This window comes from Artemia sp. Qi Xiang Cuo, chromosome 16, assembly GCF_049724085.1.
Source record: "Artemia sp. Qi Xiang Cuo chromosome 16, ASM4972408v1, whole genome shotgun sequence".
In the NCBI taxonomy this organism is placed as follows: Eukaryota; Metazoa; Arthropoda; class Branchiopoda; order Anostraca; family Artemiidae; genus Artemia; species Artemia sp. Qi Xiang Cuo.
Window position 1 is genome coordinate 14,012,323 of NC_142809.1, and position 22,873 is coordinate 14,035,195.

At 37.2% G+C, this 22,873-nt stretch overlaps 2 protein-coding genes across 6 annotated transcripts in view; one reads left to right on the plus strand and one right to left on the minus strand.

Annotated features, from left to right (window-relative positions):
* The window catches only part of LOC148942596 (venom protease-like), a 36,600-nt gene extending 29,191 nt beyond the window's left edge, over positions 1-7,409 (minus strand). Inside the window, exons 1-2 of one of the 2 annotated variants that reach the window (XM_089102588.1) lie at positions 7,388-7,409; positions 462-627 (exon numbers count right to left, since the gene is read on the minus strand). In XM_089102588.1, coding sequence (XP_088958714.1) covers positions 462-553 — 92 coding nt within the window. In that variant the 5' untranslated portion in view covers positions 554-627; positions 7,388-7,409. Of the gene's footprint in view, positions 1-461; positions 628-7,305 lie in introns of both variants that reach the window. The other variant, XM_089102587.1, reaches the window with a different exon arrangement.
* LOC148942595 (uncharacterized) overlaps positions 1-22,873 on the plus strand; it is a 156,108-nt gene that overhangs the window by 60,000 nt on the left and 73,235 nt on the right. The window contains exon 1 of one of the 4 annotated variants that reach the window (XM_089102586.1): positions 7,527-7,588. The exons of the other annotated variants lie outside the window; for them this stretch is intronic. The gene's annotated coding sequence lies outside the window, so the exon portion shown is untranslated. Of the gene's footprint in view, positions 1-7,526; positions 7,589-22,873 lie in introns of those variants that run through there. 4 annotated transcript variants of the gene reach the window in all.

Genomic DNA, 22,873 nt, shown 5'->3' on the forward strand with positions numbered 1-22,873 from the left:
TCTTTGACTAAAAGCATAAAATACCACTTTCCTTTCAATAATGTTTTGTCAGTTGAAAACGCCTCATGATTAGTTGGAAGGATATGATGTCATCACTTTTGTCCAATCAAGGTCAATTCCATGCTACTGTTGGTTCGAGTTTGAAACACATGGTTAAATTCTTAAGACGGGTAAAACATACACATAAGCTTGTTAGTGCGCATGCGCACTGGTCCAGAAAAGCAATAGTGAGATGTTGCGTTTTTTAAAATTACCATGATACAGGTGGAACATGTTCATCATCCTGTAACTGAACACAAGTCTATATATATATATATATATATATATATATATATATATATATATATATATATATATATATATATATATATATATATATATAGCTTATTATAAAAAAAAACATTGTAATAGATGTTGAAAGTATCTTATATAGTAAATCTTTTTAGAATTAAACTGCAAACCTTGCTACGCAGTGAGCTGCTGTCAGTATATGACGGTCTGTTATTAAAACGCCACCACAGTAGTGTATGCTTCCTCGGTACATAGCAGCCATCCAAGGCCACCTACCCGGATGTGAAGAGGTACCGCCTACAATTCTCGTACCTAAATCGTAACGAATACCACATCCTGTAAGAAATAAACTTGCTTAACTTTGTTTTTTATGGGAATTAGGTTGATGAACCTAATTGGAAAAAATTATTTGGTATTTTCGGTATTGCGAATCTTTTAGAAATAGATGTAAGTCATAAATGAGGACCCAAGAAAAGTAAATTGAACCTAATGCCTTTGCTTAATTCTGATTTTTAGTGTTTTTAAGATTTAGTGTTTTCAAATGTACAATAAACATACAGTTAGGCATAACGTTTAGGTACATTTAGGATGCAGAGGGGGATCGGGGCCTGTCCCCCTGAAATCCTAAATGTCCTTGAATTTATGGGCACTTCTTATTTAAATTGGTCCTCCCTCCTGATTTTTTTTTATTAGCCGCCCCGAAAAAAAAATCCTGCGCAAATGCTTGCTGCCATCTTTATCGCAAGTAATAGTAACACATAGTTCTCTCTTTGTCATTAACAATTGTCTGTTGCTATGCCTATGTTATTATGGACAGCCAATTTGTATAAAAAAGTACGTTTGCTATATCAAATTTGTAGCTCCAAACTTCTGTAGCTACCAGCACAAATTTTTAGCTCAAATTCTCTCCTGCTTCGGAGACTTTCCGTTGGGGAAAAGGGTAAGATGCCTTTCCCCATCTAATATGTGCGCATCTAGAGGCACACTGTGTTTTACACCAATAACAGCAACTCAATTAAAGTTTCAAAATATAATCTATAGGGTATTGGGAAATTTATTTGATGGAATCGATTTTAGACATTACGCGCCACCAGGGGTGTTGTTTGGGGGGGGGGGGTGCAGTTGCCCCCCAATAATTTGGAGAGAAACATTATTATGTAGCCCATGCCCTTGACTATCTGGATATGGACTCCTCCCCCCAATAAAAATGCCGGAGATGCGCCCCTCGGGTGTCGTCAAGTGCTACTGAAGCAGTGAGATGCATGGGCTTTCTATGCTTCTAAATTGATTGGTTGTTTTCAGGATTGCCACCACGGTCGGTTCTTAAAGTGCTACAATTGCCCAAATGTGTATGCTAAACAGTGAGTTTCAGTGCTACAGTAAAAAAATTGACAATAATAGTGCTAAAATACTGCTTAAATAGCACTTTCGGGCTACAGGTGCCGACCCTGAGCATGTGCTACAGTGCTAGACATAATGAAATAGTGCCAAAATAGCACTTTCGTGCTGAAGGTGGCAACCCTTGCTGTCTTATAATTTTGTCGCAGCGTTATCTCAGCCCTTTAAGGGCCAACAGTGTTGGTTGACAGAATAACATGTTGGAAATGGTACTTTACTTTTATCTTACATCTCTCGTTCCAAATTTGTTCAGTAGTGTCTTTCGTATAAGTTCGCCCCAGCTAGGTTCAAAACAACAAATAAAGAACAACGAAAAAAGACAACAAACGAAAAATAACGAAAAAAGAACACATTATTGTAGTCGCCCAACAGAAAACATATAATGTTGAGCATAGGGTTGTTTGAGACAGTGAATTCAGTGATGTTTCTTTTTGTTAAGCTAAATGGACTTTTAACATAAATTAACTCTTGTAAGTCACTCTAATCTTGATGGAACTTAATTATTTCAAATAAGCTGGTATCTAATAAAGATTGTTAATTTTTCGATTAACTCACTAATGAGATAATGAGTTACCTCCCGGTAAATACTTCCCGGAGAATACCCCCTCCCCGCGGAAAATAAGGCTTTCCAAATCTGATAATTTTATTTGAGCTTTATTGAGATAGCTAAGAAATAGACATATCTTTAGACTCCGTCGGAAAGGAGCTTTAACCTCCCCCGTAATGTGCAAACATATACCCTGAATTCTAGGCCGTATATTCAGGTGAAGGGCTCTGCTTAAATGAAGTACAACAAAACTGTTTTCGGCTTCACAACTTTGCTCAGTCCCAATTTATGAGGTTTCAAAGATCTGCAAATACATCTCCTAAATTAAAAAAAAACCGTTAATATGGTTTAAAATTCTACTCAAAGAACATAAATAACATAGAAAGGTTAACAACAGGGATAACATAGAAAGGTATTGGCAATACCTTCACAGAGTATGTTTTTGACCCTGGATTCATTACTAAAACTTTCATTTCCTAACCTAACTCCTTTCCAAGATAGCAAAAAGTAGCTAAACTAGAATTTTACCCACATTTCTATTTTTTTGTAATTTACCCCCCCCCCGAACAAAAATCCTGGATATGGACCTGCCTAAATTGTATTGTAATACATTTTTTATTATTTTGACAAACTGTTAAGTCAGTTTAGAAAATAGAGTGAATTACGGAGAATTCAGTTTATATATACAACTCAGGGTATATATTTGGTTGAAGGCGTTTACCACCCCCTGGTGATTAACCCCCCCCCTCCCCCTCCCCGCGGAAAACACCCCCCCCCCCCGGAAAATACCTCCCTCCCGTGGAAAATAAGGCTTTCTAAATTTGACAATTTTATTTGAATTTTAATGAGATAGCTAAGAAATAGACATATCTTTAGACTCCGTCGGAAAGGAGCTTTAACCTCCCCAGTAATGTGCAGACATATACCCTGGATTCTAGGCCGTATTCAGGTGAGGGGCTCTGCTTAAATGAAGTACAACAAAACTATTTTCAGCTTCACAACTTTGCTCAATCCCAATTTATGAGGTTTCCAAGATCTGCAAATACATCTCCTAAATTTAGAAAAAAAAGCGTTAATATGGTTTAAAATTCTACTCAAATAACATAAATTACATTTGCAGAACTAAAACCAGAGAAAATAAAACTGATAACTGAATATTAAGGTAAAATATTGTTTTGTCAAAATTTCAACCTGTCAACTAGGCAAATTTCTAAGTCTGAGAAATCAGAAGAGGGATAACATAGAAGCTTGACAATACCTTCCCCGGGTATGTTTTTGACCCTGGATTCATTTTCCTAACCTAACTCCTTTTCAAGATAGCAAAAAGTAGCTAAACTGTATTTTTACCCACACTTTGATTTTTTTTTAATTTGCCCCTCCCCCTACCCTCCGAACAAAATCCTGGATATGGCCCTGCCTAAATTGTATTGTAATAAATTTTTCATTATTTTGACAAACTGTTAAGTCAGTTTGGAAAATGGAGTGAATTACGGAGAATTCAGTTCATATATACAACTCAGGGTAAATATTTATCGGGAGACGTCTCCCCTGCCGAGAAAATTCTCGTGTAATATTCCCCATCTCCCCTGCGGAAAATACCCCCCAGATATATTCTCTGAGGCCAACCTGACTCTTGTACATGATAATGGTAATAAGCTTACCTAAGCTATGGATGTCAGGTATTGCCAAATACAATTTGAACCTGATGATGACAGGCACAGGTTCTGTCGAAATTATCGTTCCAAGATAACACAATACCTGATATCCATAGCTTAGGTAAGCTTATTACAATTATCATATACCCCCCCAGAAAGTACCACCCTGCGGAAAATACCCCCCGCGGAAAATACATCCTCGGTAAATACCCCCCCCCCCCCGTAAATTTATCTCCCCCTGGACAATTACCCCCGTGGAAAATAAGGCTTTCCAAATTTAAGAATTTTATTTGAGTTTTATTTTTTTAATTTCCGCAGGGGGAAGGAATTTCGGTACTTGTGTATTATCGCCACTTACTTAAGTTTACGCTGTGTAAGATTCGAGAACACACCGGTTTTTTAGTTAGTCTCTTCGGTACTTTAGAAATAAATTTGGGCTATAGATTTTTCAACTGAAAGTAAGAAGCAACATTAGAACTTAAAACGAACAGAAATTATAACGTAAGTAAGGGGGTTCTCCCCCAAGTCAATACCTCGCTCTTTACGCTACACTTTTTTTTAGTGCTTTAAAAATAGCTATCTATTCTAAATAAACGGCCTTGGTGATTCAGGGTTTTGTTAATAAGAAATTTTTTTAAATTTTAACGTAATGTGCGTTGTATTGAATAAGGGTATAACCCCATCATATACGTAATAACATATACGTAATAAAAAAAAAAAAAACAATAAAAAAACAAGCGATACGGCTCACTAGTAATCGAAACTTTTAAAAACGGAATTTTGATGTCAATAAATGTATCAAAAGATGTGTTTATAATGCTGATTCTAAATATATAATTTTATTAAGTTTAGTATTACTCATCAAACGCTATGAGTCTGAGAAAATTTACCCGCTTTTTTAAAGAGGGGGGAAACATCCCCAACCTGTGTGAGAATTTAAATGACTAGCACACTGTCAGATTCAGCGTATCAAGAAATTCTATTAAACAGGTTTCAAGCTCATATCTGCAAAAATCTGCAACTTTGTATTTTTTGCCAGAAGAAAAATATACGAATATAGAAGTTAGTTACGTAAGTTAATTTGTAAAGACATCCATTTAGTAAAAGAAAAGTAAAATTTTTATGCAAATTTTGTTTACTTACTCAATGACAGTAAGCCAAAATCAAAGCTGCATTAACTAAAAAACGATCAGAAATTAAATAAAAAAACAAACAAGTTTCTTAAACTGAAAGTAAGGAGCGACATTAAAACTTAAAACGAACAGAAATTATTCCGTATATGAAAGGGGCTGTCCCCACCTCAACGCCTCGCTCTTTAAGCTAAAGTTTGACTCTGTCTCACAACTTTATTTTTTTAAACAATAAAAAACTTTAGCGTAAAGAGCGAGGAATTGAGGAGGGGACAGCCCCTTTCATATACGTAATAATTTCTGTTCGTTTTAAGTTTTAATGTCGCTCCTTACTTTAATTTTAAAAAACTTGTTTTTTTTATTTAATTATAATAAAACACTTAAATAAAACACTACATTAACCTAATAATAGTACTTAATACTTGGAAAACGGTCATTAAAAAAAACAAAAACATTTAACACTTGGAAAAATCACTTAAATGAAACATTACATTTACTTTATACTATTTTTTTATTATTATTATTATTTATTGTTATATAGTTAACAAAGTTTCCAGACACCTCGCTATTCTTCTGTAATTTTTTAGTGGCCATATACCTAGAAAGAATTGTTTTCTGGCTTCAAACTGTTCAAACACTTTACCCCCCGGTTACCACTCCCCCCCCCCTATGTAAAAGAAGGCTTTACAAACTTGAGAATTTTATTTGAGTTTTATTTTTTGATTTTGGTTGGGGGAAGGATTTAAGGATTTTGTTACTTGTGTACTATGGGCAAATCACTCAAGTTTACGCTGTGTAAAACTTGAGAACAAAACCGGTTTCTTCGTTGTTTTTTTTTTCAGCTATATATAATTTGGGCCCAAATATATAATTTAGGCTATATATTTGCACATAGGGGGGGGGGGTAAAGTATTTAGATAGTTTGACGTCGGAAAACAGTCCTTTCTAGGTATATGGCCCCTAAAAAATTACAGAAGAATAGCGAGGTATTTAGAAATTTTGTTAACTATAAAAAAAATCCCTGTATAAAGTAAGTGTAATATTACATTTACATGTTTTTTCCAAGTGTTAAATATTTTTTTTCCAATGACCGTTTTTCCAAGTATTAAGTACTGTTATTAGGTTAATGCATTGTTTCATATATGTGCTTCATGATGATCGCTGATCGAAGTTTGTTAATTGAGTCTTTCAGCTATGTTATTCTACTGTGTTCATGGCCGTATATTTGGCTTTAATATAGACTTTATCTGTGTCTCATTCTAATAGGCAATATAATTTTACCAAACATATTTTGCATGCAAACCCGCCATACTTTACCCCCCCCTCTAATGTGCAAATCTATAGTCCAAATTTGTTTTTAAAGAAACAAAAAGACTAACTAAAAAACCCGTGTCCTATTGAATTTTACTCGTCATAAACTTGAGTGAGTGGCGTATAATGCACAAGTACCAAAGTTCCTTCCCCCTACGGAAATTAAAAAAATAAAACTCGTATACAATTCTTAAATCTGGATAGCCTTATTTTCTACGGGGGTATTTTCCGTGGGATTATTTTTCGCGGGGGGTATTTTCCGTGGGGCTGTATTTTAAGGGGGTAAACGCCGGCCTCCATATATTTGCACATTAAGAGTAGGGTGGCATAAAGGCAGTCACGGTTCTGGCCTCTTGTGCCAGGGACAAAATCCTGATTAGCACCCCCTGTCTCCCACAAACTTTTCAGGCCAAATTTTTACAAAATTTTCATTTGTTAACGAAATTATTCTCAATTCATTAATTGGTTAATAATTTATTTTATTTTTTTTAAATTTATTATTTCTAATCATTTAGTTATTTATTTCATTAGTTAATTAATAATTTTTTAAGTGTGCACTCTGCTTTATTTCCATAAAAGTGAAATTTTGCGCCCCTAGAAAATATACACCCGGCACAAGTGCCCCCTCTAATCCACCTCCCCAAAACATTCTCTGGATAAAGGTCATTTCCGACGGAAAATTTTAATTCATAATGAAATACTGATACTAAAGGTATTTCTATTGCTTAGCAATCTCATTAGTGAGGCAATCGAAAATTTTTCCAAAATCAGAATTTCTGAACTATTTTCACCCAGCTCTGAATCTTTCTACATACCTTGCGATGTTGTTTTATTTTTATTGGTCTATTTTAATACCTTAGTTGGGCTCACAAGACCTTAATCAGAAGTCTTATTTTTAGAATACATATAGGTCACTTGAAAAATCTATTCTTTTGCATAGGCTATTAAAAAATAACCTAGGAATATGACAGACCTGAGGGCTTTCTGCCTTCTTCAGCTCCAAGGAATCCAATAAAAGATAATAGTATACATGTTAAGATCCTAAATGTGCAAACCATTTTTAATAACTGTTTACCTGTTGAAAACTAGGCAAGGGTAAAACCTATGCTAGCCTGCAACTGTCTTTGCGCGATTCACCTTGTTTTTACCCGTAATCATAAACGGGTCAGTTTGATTTCAGCCCCCATGTTTAATTTATCTTGATGTCTTTCTGTTTAAAGTGACCTTGAGTCATTAGTTTTTTTTTGGAGAGTCAAGTTGGTGGAATATGTTTTATCTGTTTTGATTTTGGACTTTTATATTGCTATATAAACCTTGAATTTTTTATAAAAAAAAAGCTCAAAACCACTTTAATATCAAATATGGTGGAAATCAAGACATCCAGCGGATATTTTTCAGGCACTCGCCCCCTTACCCCGAGAAGGTTGAAAATGTCACTAATAAAATGGGATAGAAGGACGAAAAAACCAAAGGGGGAGCCCAAGTTTCGTTGGTCCCTCCTCCAAATATGTTTTTATTTTGGGATTTGATATAGCAATATTAGCCTCATTAAACAAAAAAAAAGTTTTTTCAAATGAAAGACTGGAGCAAAATTAAAACTTAAGACGAACAGAAATTATTCTGCGTATGATAGATGGTGCCTCTTCCCCAACCTTCGCTGTTTATGCTAAATATTGACTTTTTGTCAAAATCCTTTAAGAAAGACTGCTCAAACAAATGGGCACTTGAATTTGAATGAGTTGTATTATTAAAGTACTTTAAAAACTTCAGCGTAAATAGCGAGGGTTGGGGAAAAGGCAGCCCCCTTTATATACGGAATAATTTCTGTTAATTTTAAGTTTTAACGTTGCATCTTACTTTCAGCTGAAACAATGTTTTTATTTAATTTTTGAAAATCGAGCTCCCCTTCCATGGAAGATCCATTCCTCCACGAAAAATGTCTTAATGAAAAGCTCCTCCCATGTAAAATACCTTCTCGGGAAAAATTTCCACCCGAAAATTCCATCCTCGCTAAAAATTCCCCTCAGAAAATTTCTTGCGGACGATTCCGACGAAAATTAAAAACTTTAATTTCTGCTCGTTTATCAAATCATGCAGGAAGTCCCCCCTCCCTCCGCTGAAAAGTAGATCCTGTGGAAAATTCCTTCATAGAGAATTTCTCCTGCGGAAAATGCTTCCATGAGGAATCTCTGCTGCGGAAATGCCAAAACCACTGGATAGAACTGTACCAGTTAAGAGAGGAGTCAGGCAAGGTGCAATTGCCAGTAGAATGGCCCCTATTGATCCCACGATTACACCACTCCTTCGAATCCCGATCCGGACACTTTTTTTTAAAACTCCCACGCGAACACCTAATATGGGCATAGCCCCCCTGTGGAGAACACGGGGTTAATGGGGTCAATGACCTAAATTTTCAAGGTCGAGGTTGTTGTTGTTGTAAGAGCACGCTCTCAGCGAATGTTAAGGTCGATGTTGTTGTTGTTGTAAGTGCACGCTCTCAGCAAATGTTATGAGTTTCCAGAAATAGAAAACAGTATTTGTTGTTGTTTTGGACATGTACATGCTCTAGGCAAATCTTATGATCCAGAAATAGTATTTGTTGTTGTTGCTCGAGACAAATGTTATGAGTTTCCCGGAAACAGTTAGATCACGTGTTTCCTTCTCAGCCAATCAGAGGGCTTTGTTTACATAACAATTTGACCTTGAGATTTCGTATATAACGGGCATGCAATGTGATTCAATTATCAGAAAGTATTGTGAGACAATGGATAGTACAATTAACATAATTGATGAGCTTGAGGCCTTGGCAGCTGCAATTTACCATGTAAGTACATTTTTTATTTTCAAGCGAATTTTCCATGGACATCCTCCAGTATATTCAGCTAAAACGTAAATATATTCCTTTACCCCCAAACCCCCCCCCCCCCCCCCAAACCATACAAACATCATTATAATCAATGGAAAACATAAAATATATTCTTTTTACCCTAACCCCCCCCTCACTGTTTTACAATCAAATTCTCGCAAAAAGAAATAATTATCCTTTCGTTAAATTTTGGCTTTTCTCAATTGTAATCTTTTCTCTAACTGAGACATCCATCGCTCTGTTGTTATTAGCCCGCTCTGATTTGACACAAGGCTCCAGCGCGAGGCCTATAATGAGATCTGACGCTTCTTAAAGCATTTCCCGCTCGTTAGCAGATTAGTTTCCCTAGATTTCACATATTCAAAAGTACGCCTTAAAAAGATGTTTTCATTTATTGGATAACTTAAAAACAACCATAGCTCAGATCACTGCTTCGATGTTTGACTAAATATTCAAATTTTCAACATTTAGTATTAGTGGGGATTTTCTTCAAACAAACTCGACCGGCTTGTGAACGACTCAGTGAGCTGTAAATCTCAGATTCAATAGGATGCGATATCTTCCGGTGGGGGGCGGGGATATTTTTCCAGGTATTTTCTAAGGGATATTGTCAGGGGGTGCTATTGGCCGCGGGCTGTTTTTTCGGGGGGCGGGGTAAATATCAGCTATCGAAAAAGGATATGGAAAGATAAAAAATACCGTTAATACTTTAAATGCATCAAACAAGGCATGCTCAATGCAGATTAAAACCAGAAAAGAACAGAAACGCCTAAAAATAAGAAATTAGGCCGACTTATATAGGCTGAATTTTGAATGGCTCAGTGAGCCGTAATTCTTCTTTCTCAGATTCAAAAAAGGATGCAATTAGTATATTTCATGAAATTTTTTTACGTTGTGCTTTTTTAGTGATTAAGGCTTTTCTAGACACAATTACGTGGATGAGGATACTAACTTTCTTTCTTTAAAAAAGGAGAAATTATTTTGATTTGATTTTTTTCTCTTCTTTAAGGCAAATTATAAAGAATTTGCGGACACTACATCGATGAGACCTATGACTGGCGCAAATAGCGAAGAATGCTTGTCGCCGCCACCCGCTAAGAAAGCGAGGGCCAATAATGCGCCCCCTGCCATGCAATATGGTCGCTGGACAAAACCCTCTAGCTCCACGCTACTTGACCCAATGCAACCTCTCAGAAAACCAAAGAGAGAGTGGGCGAATAGCTACAATGCCGAAGCCCCACCTACACAAGCTTTTTCAAGGGTCTCAGAAGCTGTCCCGGTTGCACAAGTCACAGCTCCTGTACAAGAAATTATCGTCACCACCCCCTCCACCCTCCAACACACGCTACCTGGTCCATCGGTCACCCAAGCTAAGACGAATTATGCAAATGTGAGCATTTTTTTCTTACCTATATATTTCCTCCAATGTTTTAGGCCTTTTTAATCCCAATATAAACATATCGCTGTGAGATATTAACCACTATTACATATCTAAATGTAATTTTTTGCAAAGAAACCGCTCTTTTCTCATCTTTGCTATCGCTTCGATATCTCATAAGCGAATATTCTTAGGTAATTTCTATTAATAATCACCGCCTTTGAAACTCAAAATGCTATTCCATTCACAATTGAATATTATCTTGCTTTAATCTTTGGCTTAAAGCTACGCACAAGCATATAAATAGATCTGTTTCATCCCCTTTTCCTGTTCTATCATTAGCGAGGGTTAGACCGCCAAGTCTAGGCTTTTCAATGCTTTTAACATAATTCTATTGTTTGGCCAAGAAAATTAGCTGTGAATTGTCTGCAAAATTAGGAAATTGAAATTCTATGTAAGAGCGAAACAACTTATACCACCAAAAATAATAATTGCTATTTATGACATTACTGAAAAGGGGGGGGCCTAGTTGCCCTCGAATCTTTTTGGTCATTTAAAAAGCGCACTAGAACTTTTAATTTCCATTCACATAGTTTTAAAATCATGTTTTTTTTTTCCCCAGGGCAGATAAAGAGTATTAATATGAAATTTTATTTGGAGGGATTGTTTGAACAATGTCAAATTGCCGCCTTCTATGTCATGACGTTTTAGACTGTAAATATCTTTTACTAATATAAGATATGCTATGGGCCGGGGACGCGCCGCAGGATATGCTATGGGCTCGAGAAGCGCCACAGGGATGCGCCACGAGTCAGGGAAGCGCCGCAGGATGCGCTGTGGGCCAGAGAAGCACCACAGGATGCGCTGTGGCTCCGAAAAGTGCCGCAAAAAAAAAATAAATAAATAAATAAAAACAGTAGGGATGATTTGAACACTTTGAAAATAAGCTTTTTTTTTTGAATAAAATCAAATTGCAGCCTTCCATGTAAAGCGGTGTTTTAGATTGTATTTATCTTATATTAAGTTGGATTTTCTTTCAGTTGAATTAACCAAATGCTACTATGCTCATACTGCTACTACTACTACTACTACTAAGCGCTGACTTTAAATAATAATTCAAATTTTAAAAGCAGTAGGGGTGATTTGAACACTTTGAAAATAAGCTATTTTTCATTTATAGATCGGACGAGCATTGGTCCCCTACTCTCCGTCCAGTGAAGAAGAGGAAGAACCAACAGCGGAGTTTCAAGACAATGAAACATGGGACGATATCATTGAAGTACATTTCGATATTGACGAGTTTTTAGCTGATTTTATTAAAGTAGTTAATAGCACAGTTGAGCTGATAGATTTGAGCCAAAATACACTACAACTTTTGGAGAATTTTACAAACCATTTAACTGGGAGCCCTTCTCCTCCTCCTCCCCCCGCCTCCGATACCCTACCGAGTCTACTTCGAACAACTGATGTGTAGCATTCGCTATTTTTTTTTGAACACCTGGGGGGTGCGTGTAATCTCCAAGAGGGGGAGGGGGGTGTAACTTCCCCCGATTTTCAATTGACAAACAGAATTTTAAATGCAATATATGTTTATAATGCGACGTTTGGTGATCCATATAATTCGCTAATGGGGGGAAATTTTGTTTTTGACCGTGTAGAAATTGTGCATGCCTATGTAGATAAAATTTGTGCACTTCTGGAGAATCAAATTAAATTGTGGGGGAGGGAATCAATTAAGGTTTCTATTGTTTTAAAAGTCTTCTATTTAAATGAGGGGAAAAGTGAAGTTTATTATCATTATGTACATTCCGAGATGCGTTTGGTTTATTCGAATTTGGAAAATTTTGAGGGAGTTTTTATGGATTGCGTAGGTCAAATTATTGCGCATCTTGAGAACTTTAACGAAAATATTAGTGGATCTCTAGTTCTTTTTGTTGAAAATTTAAGTGTTAATATTTGTAAATTTAAGAAATATTTTATTTTAAGAATGAGGGCAGGTGGGGAAAGGGCAGTAGTTTTAAAATATAATCCAGATCTAGTAGGTTGTCGTGGTGTCCAGCGGATTCGTTTTGAAACAGGTCAAAAGTGTTTCAGATATGCTTTCCTCATATCAGCATTTCAGCCTCTAGCAGATGACGCTACCAAGACGAATTTAGACAATTGGGCTGTACATGGGAAGGAAGGGTCTGATTTCCCCACTGTAGATTTTTCTTGTTTAGAGGGGAAATACCCAGCAACACATAGATCCATTGACATTATTCAAAGGGCGACTATCTACTAACAGATCAGTGTGGCTCTGTAATCTTATGAACGTAAAGTAGATGTGATTATTCATTTGAAAAAGAAGGGAGTTGTCTTACCTGTCCGGGATCCGTTAGTTGACTGAGTCAGAAGTTGGATGTGACTACTGTACACACCCCCACCTAGTGACCCTGCCACTTCAATTGGCCATTTTAACCCTATCACAGACATCAGTCGAGTTCTGGGGGAGGGTAAGAAACAGAGTGCCCGTTTCTACTGCCCAACATGCCTCTCTAGATTTTGGACTGAATTAAAGTTACAAAATAATATGAGACATTTTAGACAACATGGCTATCAGACAGTAAAAATGGTTTCTGGGGATAGGGCCATTCTACGATTCAAAAATTTACAGAACACCCTTGTCCAGTGCAACAAAATATCTTTGGACTGTGAAGCTAAGCTGGTGGAGGTGAACGATCCCCAGTTTCCAAACCTAGTCAAAGAACACCAGGCTATTGCAGTTTCCTATGCTCACGCGCAAAGATACAGTTCTAACACCATGCAGTTGTTAAAAATAATAGAAACATTGGATGAGGATGAGTGTATGATCAAGACATTGACTGAACTAATTTGCACGGCTAATGATACTATTTCTCGTTTGAGAAATACCTCTTATCCAATGGTGTTGTCCGCAGAGGATCGTCTCGCTATTAAAAATCAAAAAATTTGTTGGGTTTGTACGGGAGAGTTTGTAGTGGGGGATACGGGGACTAAAGGGAAAAGAGGGGCCGGTGGGTGGGGGAAAGTCAGAGATCATAATCACTTGTGGCAGGAAATATCCTCGGAGGGTAGTAATTTTAGAGGGGTCGCGCATAAATCGTGTAATTCAACTGTTAGACAACAGTTTATCATCCCTTTTTGTATTAACAACTCTAATTATTATTTAAAATTTATTTTAAAGGCAGTGGCACGTAAGCATAGGGAGGGAGGGGGAGTCGATAGTCCACTGGTAAATAATTCATTGACTTATAAAATAATCCCCAAATCGGCTGAGAAGCTATTGCTTTTCGAACTGAAATAGCAGGTAATGGATAATGGATGTACGTGTTGGAATAAAATCAAGTTGTTAGATTCCTTTAGTTTTTTTCCCAAGGTAGTGAGTCAATTGATTCAAGTGCAGAAAAGAGACAATTTTGATAGCTTTCCCTTGCTTAAACAGCACTTTCCAGACAGTGAAATGTATGATCTATTGACCTACAAAGGTATATACGCATATGACTATTACTGCTCTGGCACTCGCTTGAGTGAGGTGAAACTATCTCCACTTGAGACTTTTCACAATTCACTGACCAACAGTGAATGCACAGCTAGGGAATATGAGTTTGCCAAGAAGGTGTGGTCCAAGGGGGAGTGTAAAAATGGGTGGGATTATTGTAGACTGTACTTGGCCAGTGACGTTCTAACTCTGTTGGATATAGTCTGTAAGAACACAGACCAAATCTATTCAGAATTTGGGTTAGATATAGGCTATTATTTTGCCACACCCCATTTAGTGATGGATTTAATTTTAAAAATTAGCAGGGAGGAAATAGGTGTACTCAGTGACGTTGATCAGCACATTTTTGTAGAGCGTTTAATGAGGGGGGGGTATGTTTTTCAAGGGGACCATGTCTTATCAACCGGTCCGATCGGACAATGTAGGAGTGGTGCAAAATTAAATGCAGTGTTCTTGGACGTGAACTCATTGTACCCCTCGGCGATGTCATACTAATCATTGCCTTGTGGGAACTATCAATGGCTTGAGAATTCTTGCGAGTTACCCGACATTAACACCGTCGAGGACAATGGGCCACAAGGATGGTTCTTTGAAGTTGACGGTCACATTCCACTGGCCCTTCAAGACTCAGTCAAAGATTTTGTTTTTCCCTGTATCAATCGGCCAGTGAGCAGGGACTCTCTGAGCCCCTACAATCGTTCATTGGTTGAGAATATGGGGATGCACTGGACTCCCTCCAAACAGAAACTGATTGCTGATTTTGGCCCTCAGGAGAATATCGTTGTTCACCACGTGCTTTTGCACTGGATGGTGAGCAATGGTTTCAAGATCACCAAAATACACAGGGTCCTGCAATTCAATCAGCGAGCATATTTGAAAACGTTTATCGACACCTTTGTCGATAAACGCTCTAGGGCAAATTCAACGGTGGAGAAGGAAATGTAGAAGCTCATTCTAAATTCAGCGTTTGGCAAAAGGTGTGAAAGCGTACAGAATAGATCTCACAGTGACGTTATAACTGGCCTTCTTGATGGGATAAAAATTAGTGTCAATCATACTTTCATCTAATACAAGAGCCTAAAAATCGACATTGTTCTCTTACACACGCGATCTTGACCTGTAGTACTGACAACGAATCCTGTAAGCAGTAGTGTATTAATAGGCATTTCAAACAAGCTAATGTTGTCGTTCTTTTACAATTTTTGCAAGGTGCAATGGCCACGGGAGGGGGAGGTTAAAGTGTATTATGGGGATACAGATTCTCTGCTTTTAAAGGTAAATGGAACTGAAGATTTATTGGGTGATTTGCAAAATGGGGTGCACATCAGCTCACGGATGGATTTCAACAACTGGAATCCAACCCTCTACCCCGATCTGGTGAAACGTCAAGCCCCAAACCAACTACCAAAATTAAAATCAGAGACAGGGAGTGAGTTGATATCCAGGTGGGTGTTCCCGGGCCCCAAAGTTTAATGTGTGTAAACACATTGTGGGGATGAAAAGAAGGCGTGTAAAGGGGTGCCTACACATTTTGTAAAGAGCAATTTTAACTTGAGCGTGTACAGAGACTGTGTAGAAAGTAGCCTAGTGCCGAGAGCACAAGTGCTTGCAATTCGCTCTCTATAGTATGGAAATTATACTGTGAGAGTGGAAAAGAATGCAATGTCGTGTATATCCGACAAAGTCTATGTGGTCGAGAATGGTGTGCGTGTTCTACCTCATGGCCACTACTGTATTTCAGACCGAGTTGAATGCATAGACTATCGTAATCAACTTGGTCTGGATAAATTAACCTAACCTGAACTAACCCAACCACTTACCAACTAACCACCACCACCCTGTTCATAAATTAACTAACCCGACAATCTAACCACCTTAACTCAACCTCATCTAACTTGATCTAACCATCACCACAACTAACTCAACCTCAACTAACCTGTAGCAGCAGCCGCAGTGACGACAACTATTGTAGTGTTTTTTCCACCGCTGCTCCGGGGGAGGGGGGGCCCGCCCGCGGCCGGCCGGCCTTCGGCCCCGCGGCCCTGGGGTGGGTGGGTGGGGGGGTTCCCACCGTTTAAATTCACTGTAATGTTCAACTGTGCTATTGTTCCAAGTGTATTTTCAAGTGTTTTCTGTTTTTTTGTTGTTGTATAGAAGTGTTTTTTTTTGTTTTTTTTGTACAGAAATGTGTTTAAAGACAATAAGTGCTGTTGTTGTTGATGGACAGAAAAGTGTTTTTAAAATAAAATAAGTGCTGATGATGGACAAAAGTGTTTTTTTTTAGAGTGTTATCATTGCCGTGTTCATGTAGAACAAATAAGAGTTTTCATGTTGATCATGAAATTTTTTCAACTGTTCTTGTTGAACAAGTGTTATTTTTATCATTGTTCAAGTTGAACAAGTGTTTTCATGCATTGCCGAAATAAATACTACCATGAAATATTGTTTTTTTGTTGTTCTTGAAAAGATAGATCTATGGGGAAATTATTGCTACTTATTCATTGGACACGTATGATTTACAGTTAGTTGTAGTCCGACTGTTGTCCCCAACAGCAGTATGTATCAATTTAAAACACCCTTCAGATTGTTTCTGTGTGGTCCGTCAATGTCGGGGAAAACAACACTTAGCTAAAATAATTCAAAATTGCGATAAAATGTTTTTGGAGAAGCCGAAAAAAATCTACTATTGCTATAGTATTTTGCAGGAGTCCTATGATCAAATAAAAGCTATTGCCACAACCATACCAATACAATTCATACTGGGACTTGATGTTTTCAATAGTATTGAATTGAACTCGTGGTTGATTATTGATGATTTGGCTGAATTCATCGAACTGTTCTCACAGGAAATGCTAGAACTTTTTACTGTTCGCTCCCACTATGAACACATTTCCGTTACTCTGGTTCTACACAATCTGTTTCATCAGAGAAAATGTATGAGAACACTTGATTTGACCTGCACTATCTATATTATCGATCGAGTTGTTCGTAATTCTAGTTCACTCATAACTCTCAATAAGCAGATATACCCCGGCACCCCTAAATTTCTGTTGTCACCGTAAACTCAGGCAACTAGCAAACCCTAAAAGTACAGTTTGTTGGATCTTAATCAGAGCACACCCGAGAATCTACGCGTCGTAACCGACATTTTCGACGAAGAAATTACAGTATATTTTCCAGTGAACAGTAGAAAAAACTATTAGTCGCCAATTTGACACTGAAGAAGCTACACGAACAACGGCATTTATTTTCCGTTCTAAGCACTTCAAAACCTCCACGAAAGAAAGTCATAATCAAACATGGGGTCGACAATGATTTCATTAGTCTAATATCTGTACTTTGTTTAAATCTAACTGAGGGCAATTTTCCACTGTCAGAAGGTGTTAGACAACAGACAAAGCAACATCGTTCCACTGTACGTGCCTTGGCTTTTAAAAACAAGGGGAAAAAATTTAAGATAACACGGCTCTTTCAGGTGGGCAGTAGCTTTTTTACACTTTTACTGCCAATAAATGCAGGACTTGTAAACAGTTTTCTCTAGAGAATGGCAAAACCATATAAATTGACACCATTTAAACTTGTCCTCTCACCCGTCAAAAATTTTGAAGACAATCTAAGCAAATTCATTAACGATGAGAATATTGCCGATGACAAAAAAATGATTTTACTTCAAGATGCATTGCGACGTGTGGACAAACATAAACCTTATCGTGAGAGACCCGCCGCCGCCGCCACTGATCCCTCTAAACAGGAAACATCTCCTCAAGATTCTGCAACACTGCAATCAACGGAAAAGGACTTGAATTCGATTCTATCGAAAATTAGAAACCTATTGCCACTGACCTATCGAGAACAGAGTAACAGAGTATTATCTCATCTCATGCTGGAAACTCCATAACATCAAGTTCAAGTTGATAGTAAAGGGAAACAAATTATAATTCAGGGAAAAAGTTATAATCTAGTTGATTTAATTTGTCAAATTTTGACGAATCGTAAAGGACAATTATCCTTTGACAATAATCTTTACACCTTTCTGTGTGTATCAAACTTTCCCAAAAGACTTATAGGCAATAAGCAAATTCTAAAGAAACTAAGAGAATATAGTCCTCTTCCAACACCATTTAAAAAAGAAGAAGAAGATTCAATATTTGAAGATACTATTAGCACTACAGATTTTACAACACCTGTGGCTGCTAGTCAAAAGCGAAGACGAATTGATTCGCCCTCCAGTGTGCAAAAGGGGAGTGGACATTACACTACGTGTTTACGCTCAAAATGGATGAAGTTCTGAAAGGTGTCTATGAAAATGTTGGTGAAGTGGGGAGTTTAAGTTCTCCAAAAACGCTTTCTAAAGCTGTCCCCGGCACCACCACATTGAAAAATGCAAAAGAATATCTAGAGAATGAATCGAGTTACACACTGCATCGTAATCACAGGCTTCGCGGCAAACAATATCGACAGACTAAAGCCTTTTTCCCTCTGCATATAATGCAAATGGATCTTTTAACTCTAGACGCTATTCAACAACGTCACAATGCGCCCTACAAATATATTCTGGTGGCTCAGTATCTTTAGTCGCTATGTCTATACCATTCCACTCCGATCAAAGAGAGGTGTAGAAGTTGCTCCGGCCATTGAAAGTATTCTAGAACAGGATTCATATAGAAAAATTCAGTCGGATCGTGGCAGTGAATTTGTTAATCCCCATGTGCAAAAGGTTCTTTTGAAATATAATACAACACTTTATCATAGTCACAGCCCGATAAAGGCTGCATTGGCTGAATGATTAATAAGAACGATTCGTCTATTAATTTCAAGATATTGTACCCTGAAAAATACACCGACTTTTATTCATTATTTAGATAAAATCTTGCATATTTATAACCATCGACCCCATCAGTCTCTGTCCAACTCATGCCCTCGGGATGTTCACTACAATGAAAATACATTTGATGCTTTTCTAAAGCAATACTCCAATGGTGAAAAAGAGAAAAAAAAAATGTGAAGAAGAATTCAATGTTGGTGATACTGTTCGAATTAATAGAACCTGCAATATTTTTGAAAAATGGAATCATTTATGGAGCACTGAACTTTTTAAAAGTGTCCAAAATCCAGGACACCGAGCCCACCACATATCGATTGCGAGACACCAAAGATGACGAGATTCTCGGCGGTTTTTATGAATATGAACTGCAAAAAGTTAGAAACACTAGTGAAATATATCAAATTGAAAAGATATTAAAGAGTCGTACACGCCATTGCAAGAGACAGTTGCTTGTTCGCTGGCTAGGATACAACTCAGATTTTGATTCTTGGGTCAGTGCTGAAGACATTGACAATGCCCAATGATTTCTATGTGACTTTCATGTCCAATGTTTCCGATCCTCTCTACAATCACTTGAATAGAACAAGGGACGAAACTCTCCCCCACCATCAAATTCGACGGAAAGTATGAAGTGGCTCTTGTCGACTGTATTCTCAAAAATACCTACGACATCCTGAGAAAGAATCGTAAATATGAAATAAAAATTAGACCCTATGATTGTCCGCCACCGTCATCCTCAAGTGATCAAGAACAAATTCAAAAAATCAAAAGGATGAATTATCCATACATTGAATTACCCTACGAGGAACTCACCTGTATGAATGATTTATGTCTTTCCATTAATAAAAGAATTTCCGCTCGTAAAAAAGGAGCTTTTCATTTCAACTATTCAAAGGAGGAGGGTAAAATATACATTAGTTCACCTATTGCCAGTGAAAAGGTTATTCTAAATGATAATCTAAAGGCTGATCTTGGCTTTAAACTAAATATAATCAGTGGCAAAAGTGCCGGAAACAATAATTTCATTTTTGCTGAATATCTGCCTGCATTCTCCACAGACACTTGTATATTTATCTACGCATCATTTGAGAAAACATCTCGGGTTTGTAATTGAAATTTCCCCCTCCTACGAGTTCTTGAACGAAAAACCAATCAAGCATATATTCACCACTACAATATAAAGCATCTTCAGTATATTCCCGTAAACACTTCCTAATTGGAACTCTGTCAGTTAACACTAAGAACTAAATTGGGTGATCCCATTGTAATTTCAAAAGGTTTGGCTGTGATTACATGCCATTTTCGACCCATCGTTCAAAAGCAAGATGTCTAATAAAAAAGTGGTATTCACTTGTCCTGATATTGACTGCTATGTTAATACTCTTGGCCCAAGACAACAGGGCAATGGAATGGACTACTACAAAGGACGCTCGCCAATGTCTGGCTATGGTCTTGGCAGTTGGTTTGCTAAGCTGTTTCGCTCTTCACTACCACTGGCTAGAAAATATATTGTACCGGCTGCGACAGATTTTGCATCCTCTACACTATACGATTGGGGCTCTGGCAAGGATTTTAAAAAAAAGTGCTTCGGAAAATCTTAGGTCCAGTGCGCGAACCCTTGTCGAGAGATTAAAACAAAATGGTAAAGGCTTAAAAAGGTCAAGAAACAATGCATCACTCATCAGTCTCCACTCAGGTCGGAAACGAAAGACATCACCCCTCTTGTCAAAGAAAAGAAGGAAAAAGCGGATACGTGCTGTAACCAGAAGTCCCAGGAAGAAAATTGTTAGATCAAAACTTGATTTCTTCTCCTAAAATGTCCTACCTACCACATAAGGATTCTCAACCTTCAATCACCGCCTCATTGAATCTATTCAATGCTGAAATTGTTGATGTGAGTGTCAATCATGGATACTATGAACAATTTTATCCACAACAACCCCTCTCCGATAATATCCACTTTCAAATTTATTCCAATGAAGACTACTTTATGGTCATGTCTTCAACATTTATAGATTTACAAATGAAAGTCTTAAAAACTGATTATGTACCGCCAATTAGGGGCAAAGGAATATCCTATGAAAATTGTATATTATATAATCCATTTCGCCAAATCAGTGTCTACATCAATAGTATATTGGTGAGTCCTAGCAACAATTTTTAAAACTATACGAACTCTATGCAATTTAAATTGATGGCACCCAAGTCAAGCTTAGAATTGAGAGGCACCTCCAATAGATATAAATATATTACTAATACTGATAGTACAAATGCACTTAAAAATCCTAAAACTAGTGAATTATATCTGGTTGGAAAAATATATAATGAAATATTTAATGTACCCCAATGGCTGCCACCCAATGTTAAAGTGGATATAAAACTGACGCTTGCACCCTCCAATTTAATATTGAGAAAGTAACTTGCTGACAATCCTGATGTAAGTAAGTCTCCACTCACTTCGGCAATACTACATGTATTCAAACAGAAGTTCAAGAGGTATTTTGCATAAGACGATTACGATGTAAAATCCAAAGTCAATAATATTAAACTGATTGTTGAAAATAGAGTCACCAATCCACCTAATATAACTATGGGGTCGGACAACTTCACCGATTCATCCTTTATCAATGGCGAAATTCCGTGAAAATTGGCTTTGGCATTTGTAAAAAGTACCAGTGCAATAGGATCATGGACTGAATGCCCACATAAATTCGAGATGTTTGGACTTTCATCTCTTGTGTGCAAAGTAAATGGCATCCCACTCTACAATCTATCTTTTGATCAATCCTATAAAACAGTGTACGATTTGACCATGCAAACCCTAGATCACGATTCAACTATTTGAAAATGGTACAACCAAAGATATGTCTACTAAAACACACGGTATCATTTTTTTAGATTTTTCTGGTACACAGGATATGATTATTGTATGTACGGGGAGTGTGCGTTTAGAGTTTACATTTCCCGACCCATTGGCTGAGAGTATTGCACTAATCTCACTAAATCAATATGAATCCTATTGGGAAATCACTCCCGAAGGCAGTGTTCTACTAGACTTAGCGCCATGAACACCAGTCAAATAATCAATGTATTTAATATGGACCCCTACATGTCCCAGTACAAATCCTATTGTCTGCCCTCGGACTTTCTTGGAAAAATTCAAAGTTTCAACAATACCTTGATTATTGTTAATAGCAGTCCGTTGACTGTGTTGACGGGTTATTGGCTGTGCATCTTTCAAACAATGAATACGATTGAATATTTTAATCCTCTTGGTCTACCCTACATATTCTACACACCTCACATCAGCAACTATATTGAGAGCAGTGGGAAAACTATTATTCAAAATTGAAAGAGGGTTCAGGATCTAACGACTAAAAGCTGTGGCTTCCATGCACTACTATATTTTGTTTTCCAATGTTGCGGTTATACTTACAAGCAGTTTCTCTACATTTATGTTGACAATCCACGTCTGAATGACTTTCTAGTGGAAAATATCCTCTCAGACGTATATAGTATTGATTTCAGTGCCCTAAGAGTAAAGTGCTTAAAAAATGTTTGTGAATTTGTTTATTAATAAAATGCATATATATATATACAACAATGTCTTTAATTCTTCACTTTAGATTTCTTCATCTTCGATGTATAGGCAACTGTCGTGAATCACTAATGCTGGTAAATCATTTGGATTCATTGTATATTGATCTTGATTGACTGCAAAGTCAGGGTCATATTTTCTACGGTACAATGTAACTTCACTCTTATCATATCTCTTTGTATAGTCAATGATACTATTTGCATTAATATTATAAAATTCATGTGTGTCAATTTGTCTATTTGAAGGAATATCAAATACAGTGTTTTCAAATGGTGAATCACATTCGGTAACTGCGAAATAAAAATTACTTGGTTTATAGTCATAGCAGGTAGTGTCGTCACAAGGATGACATAGAAA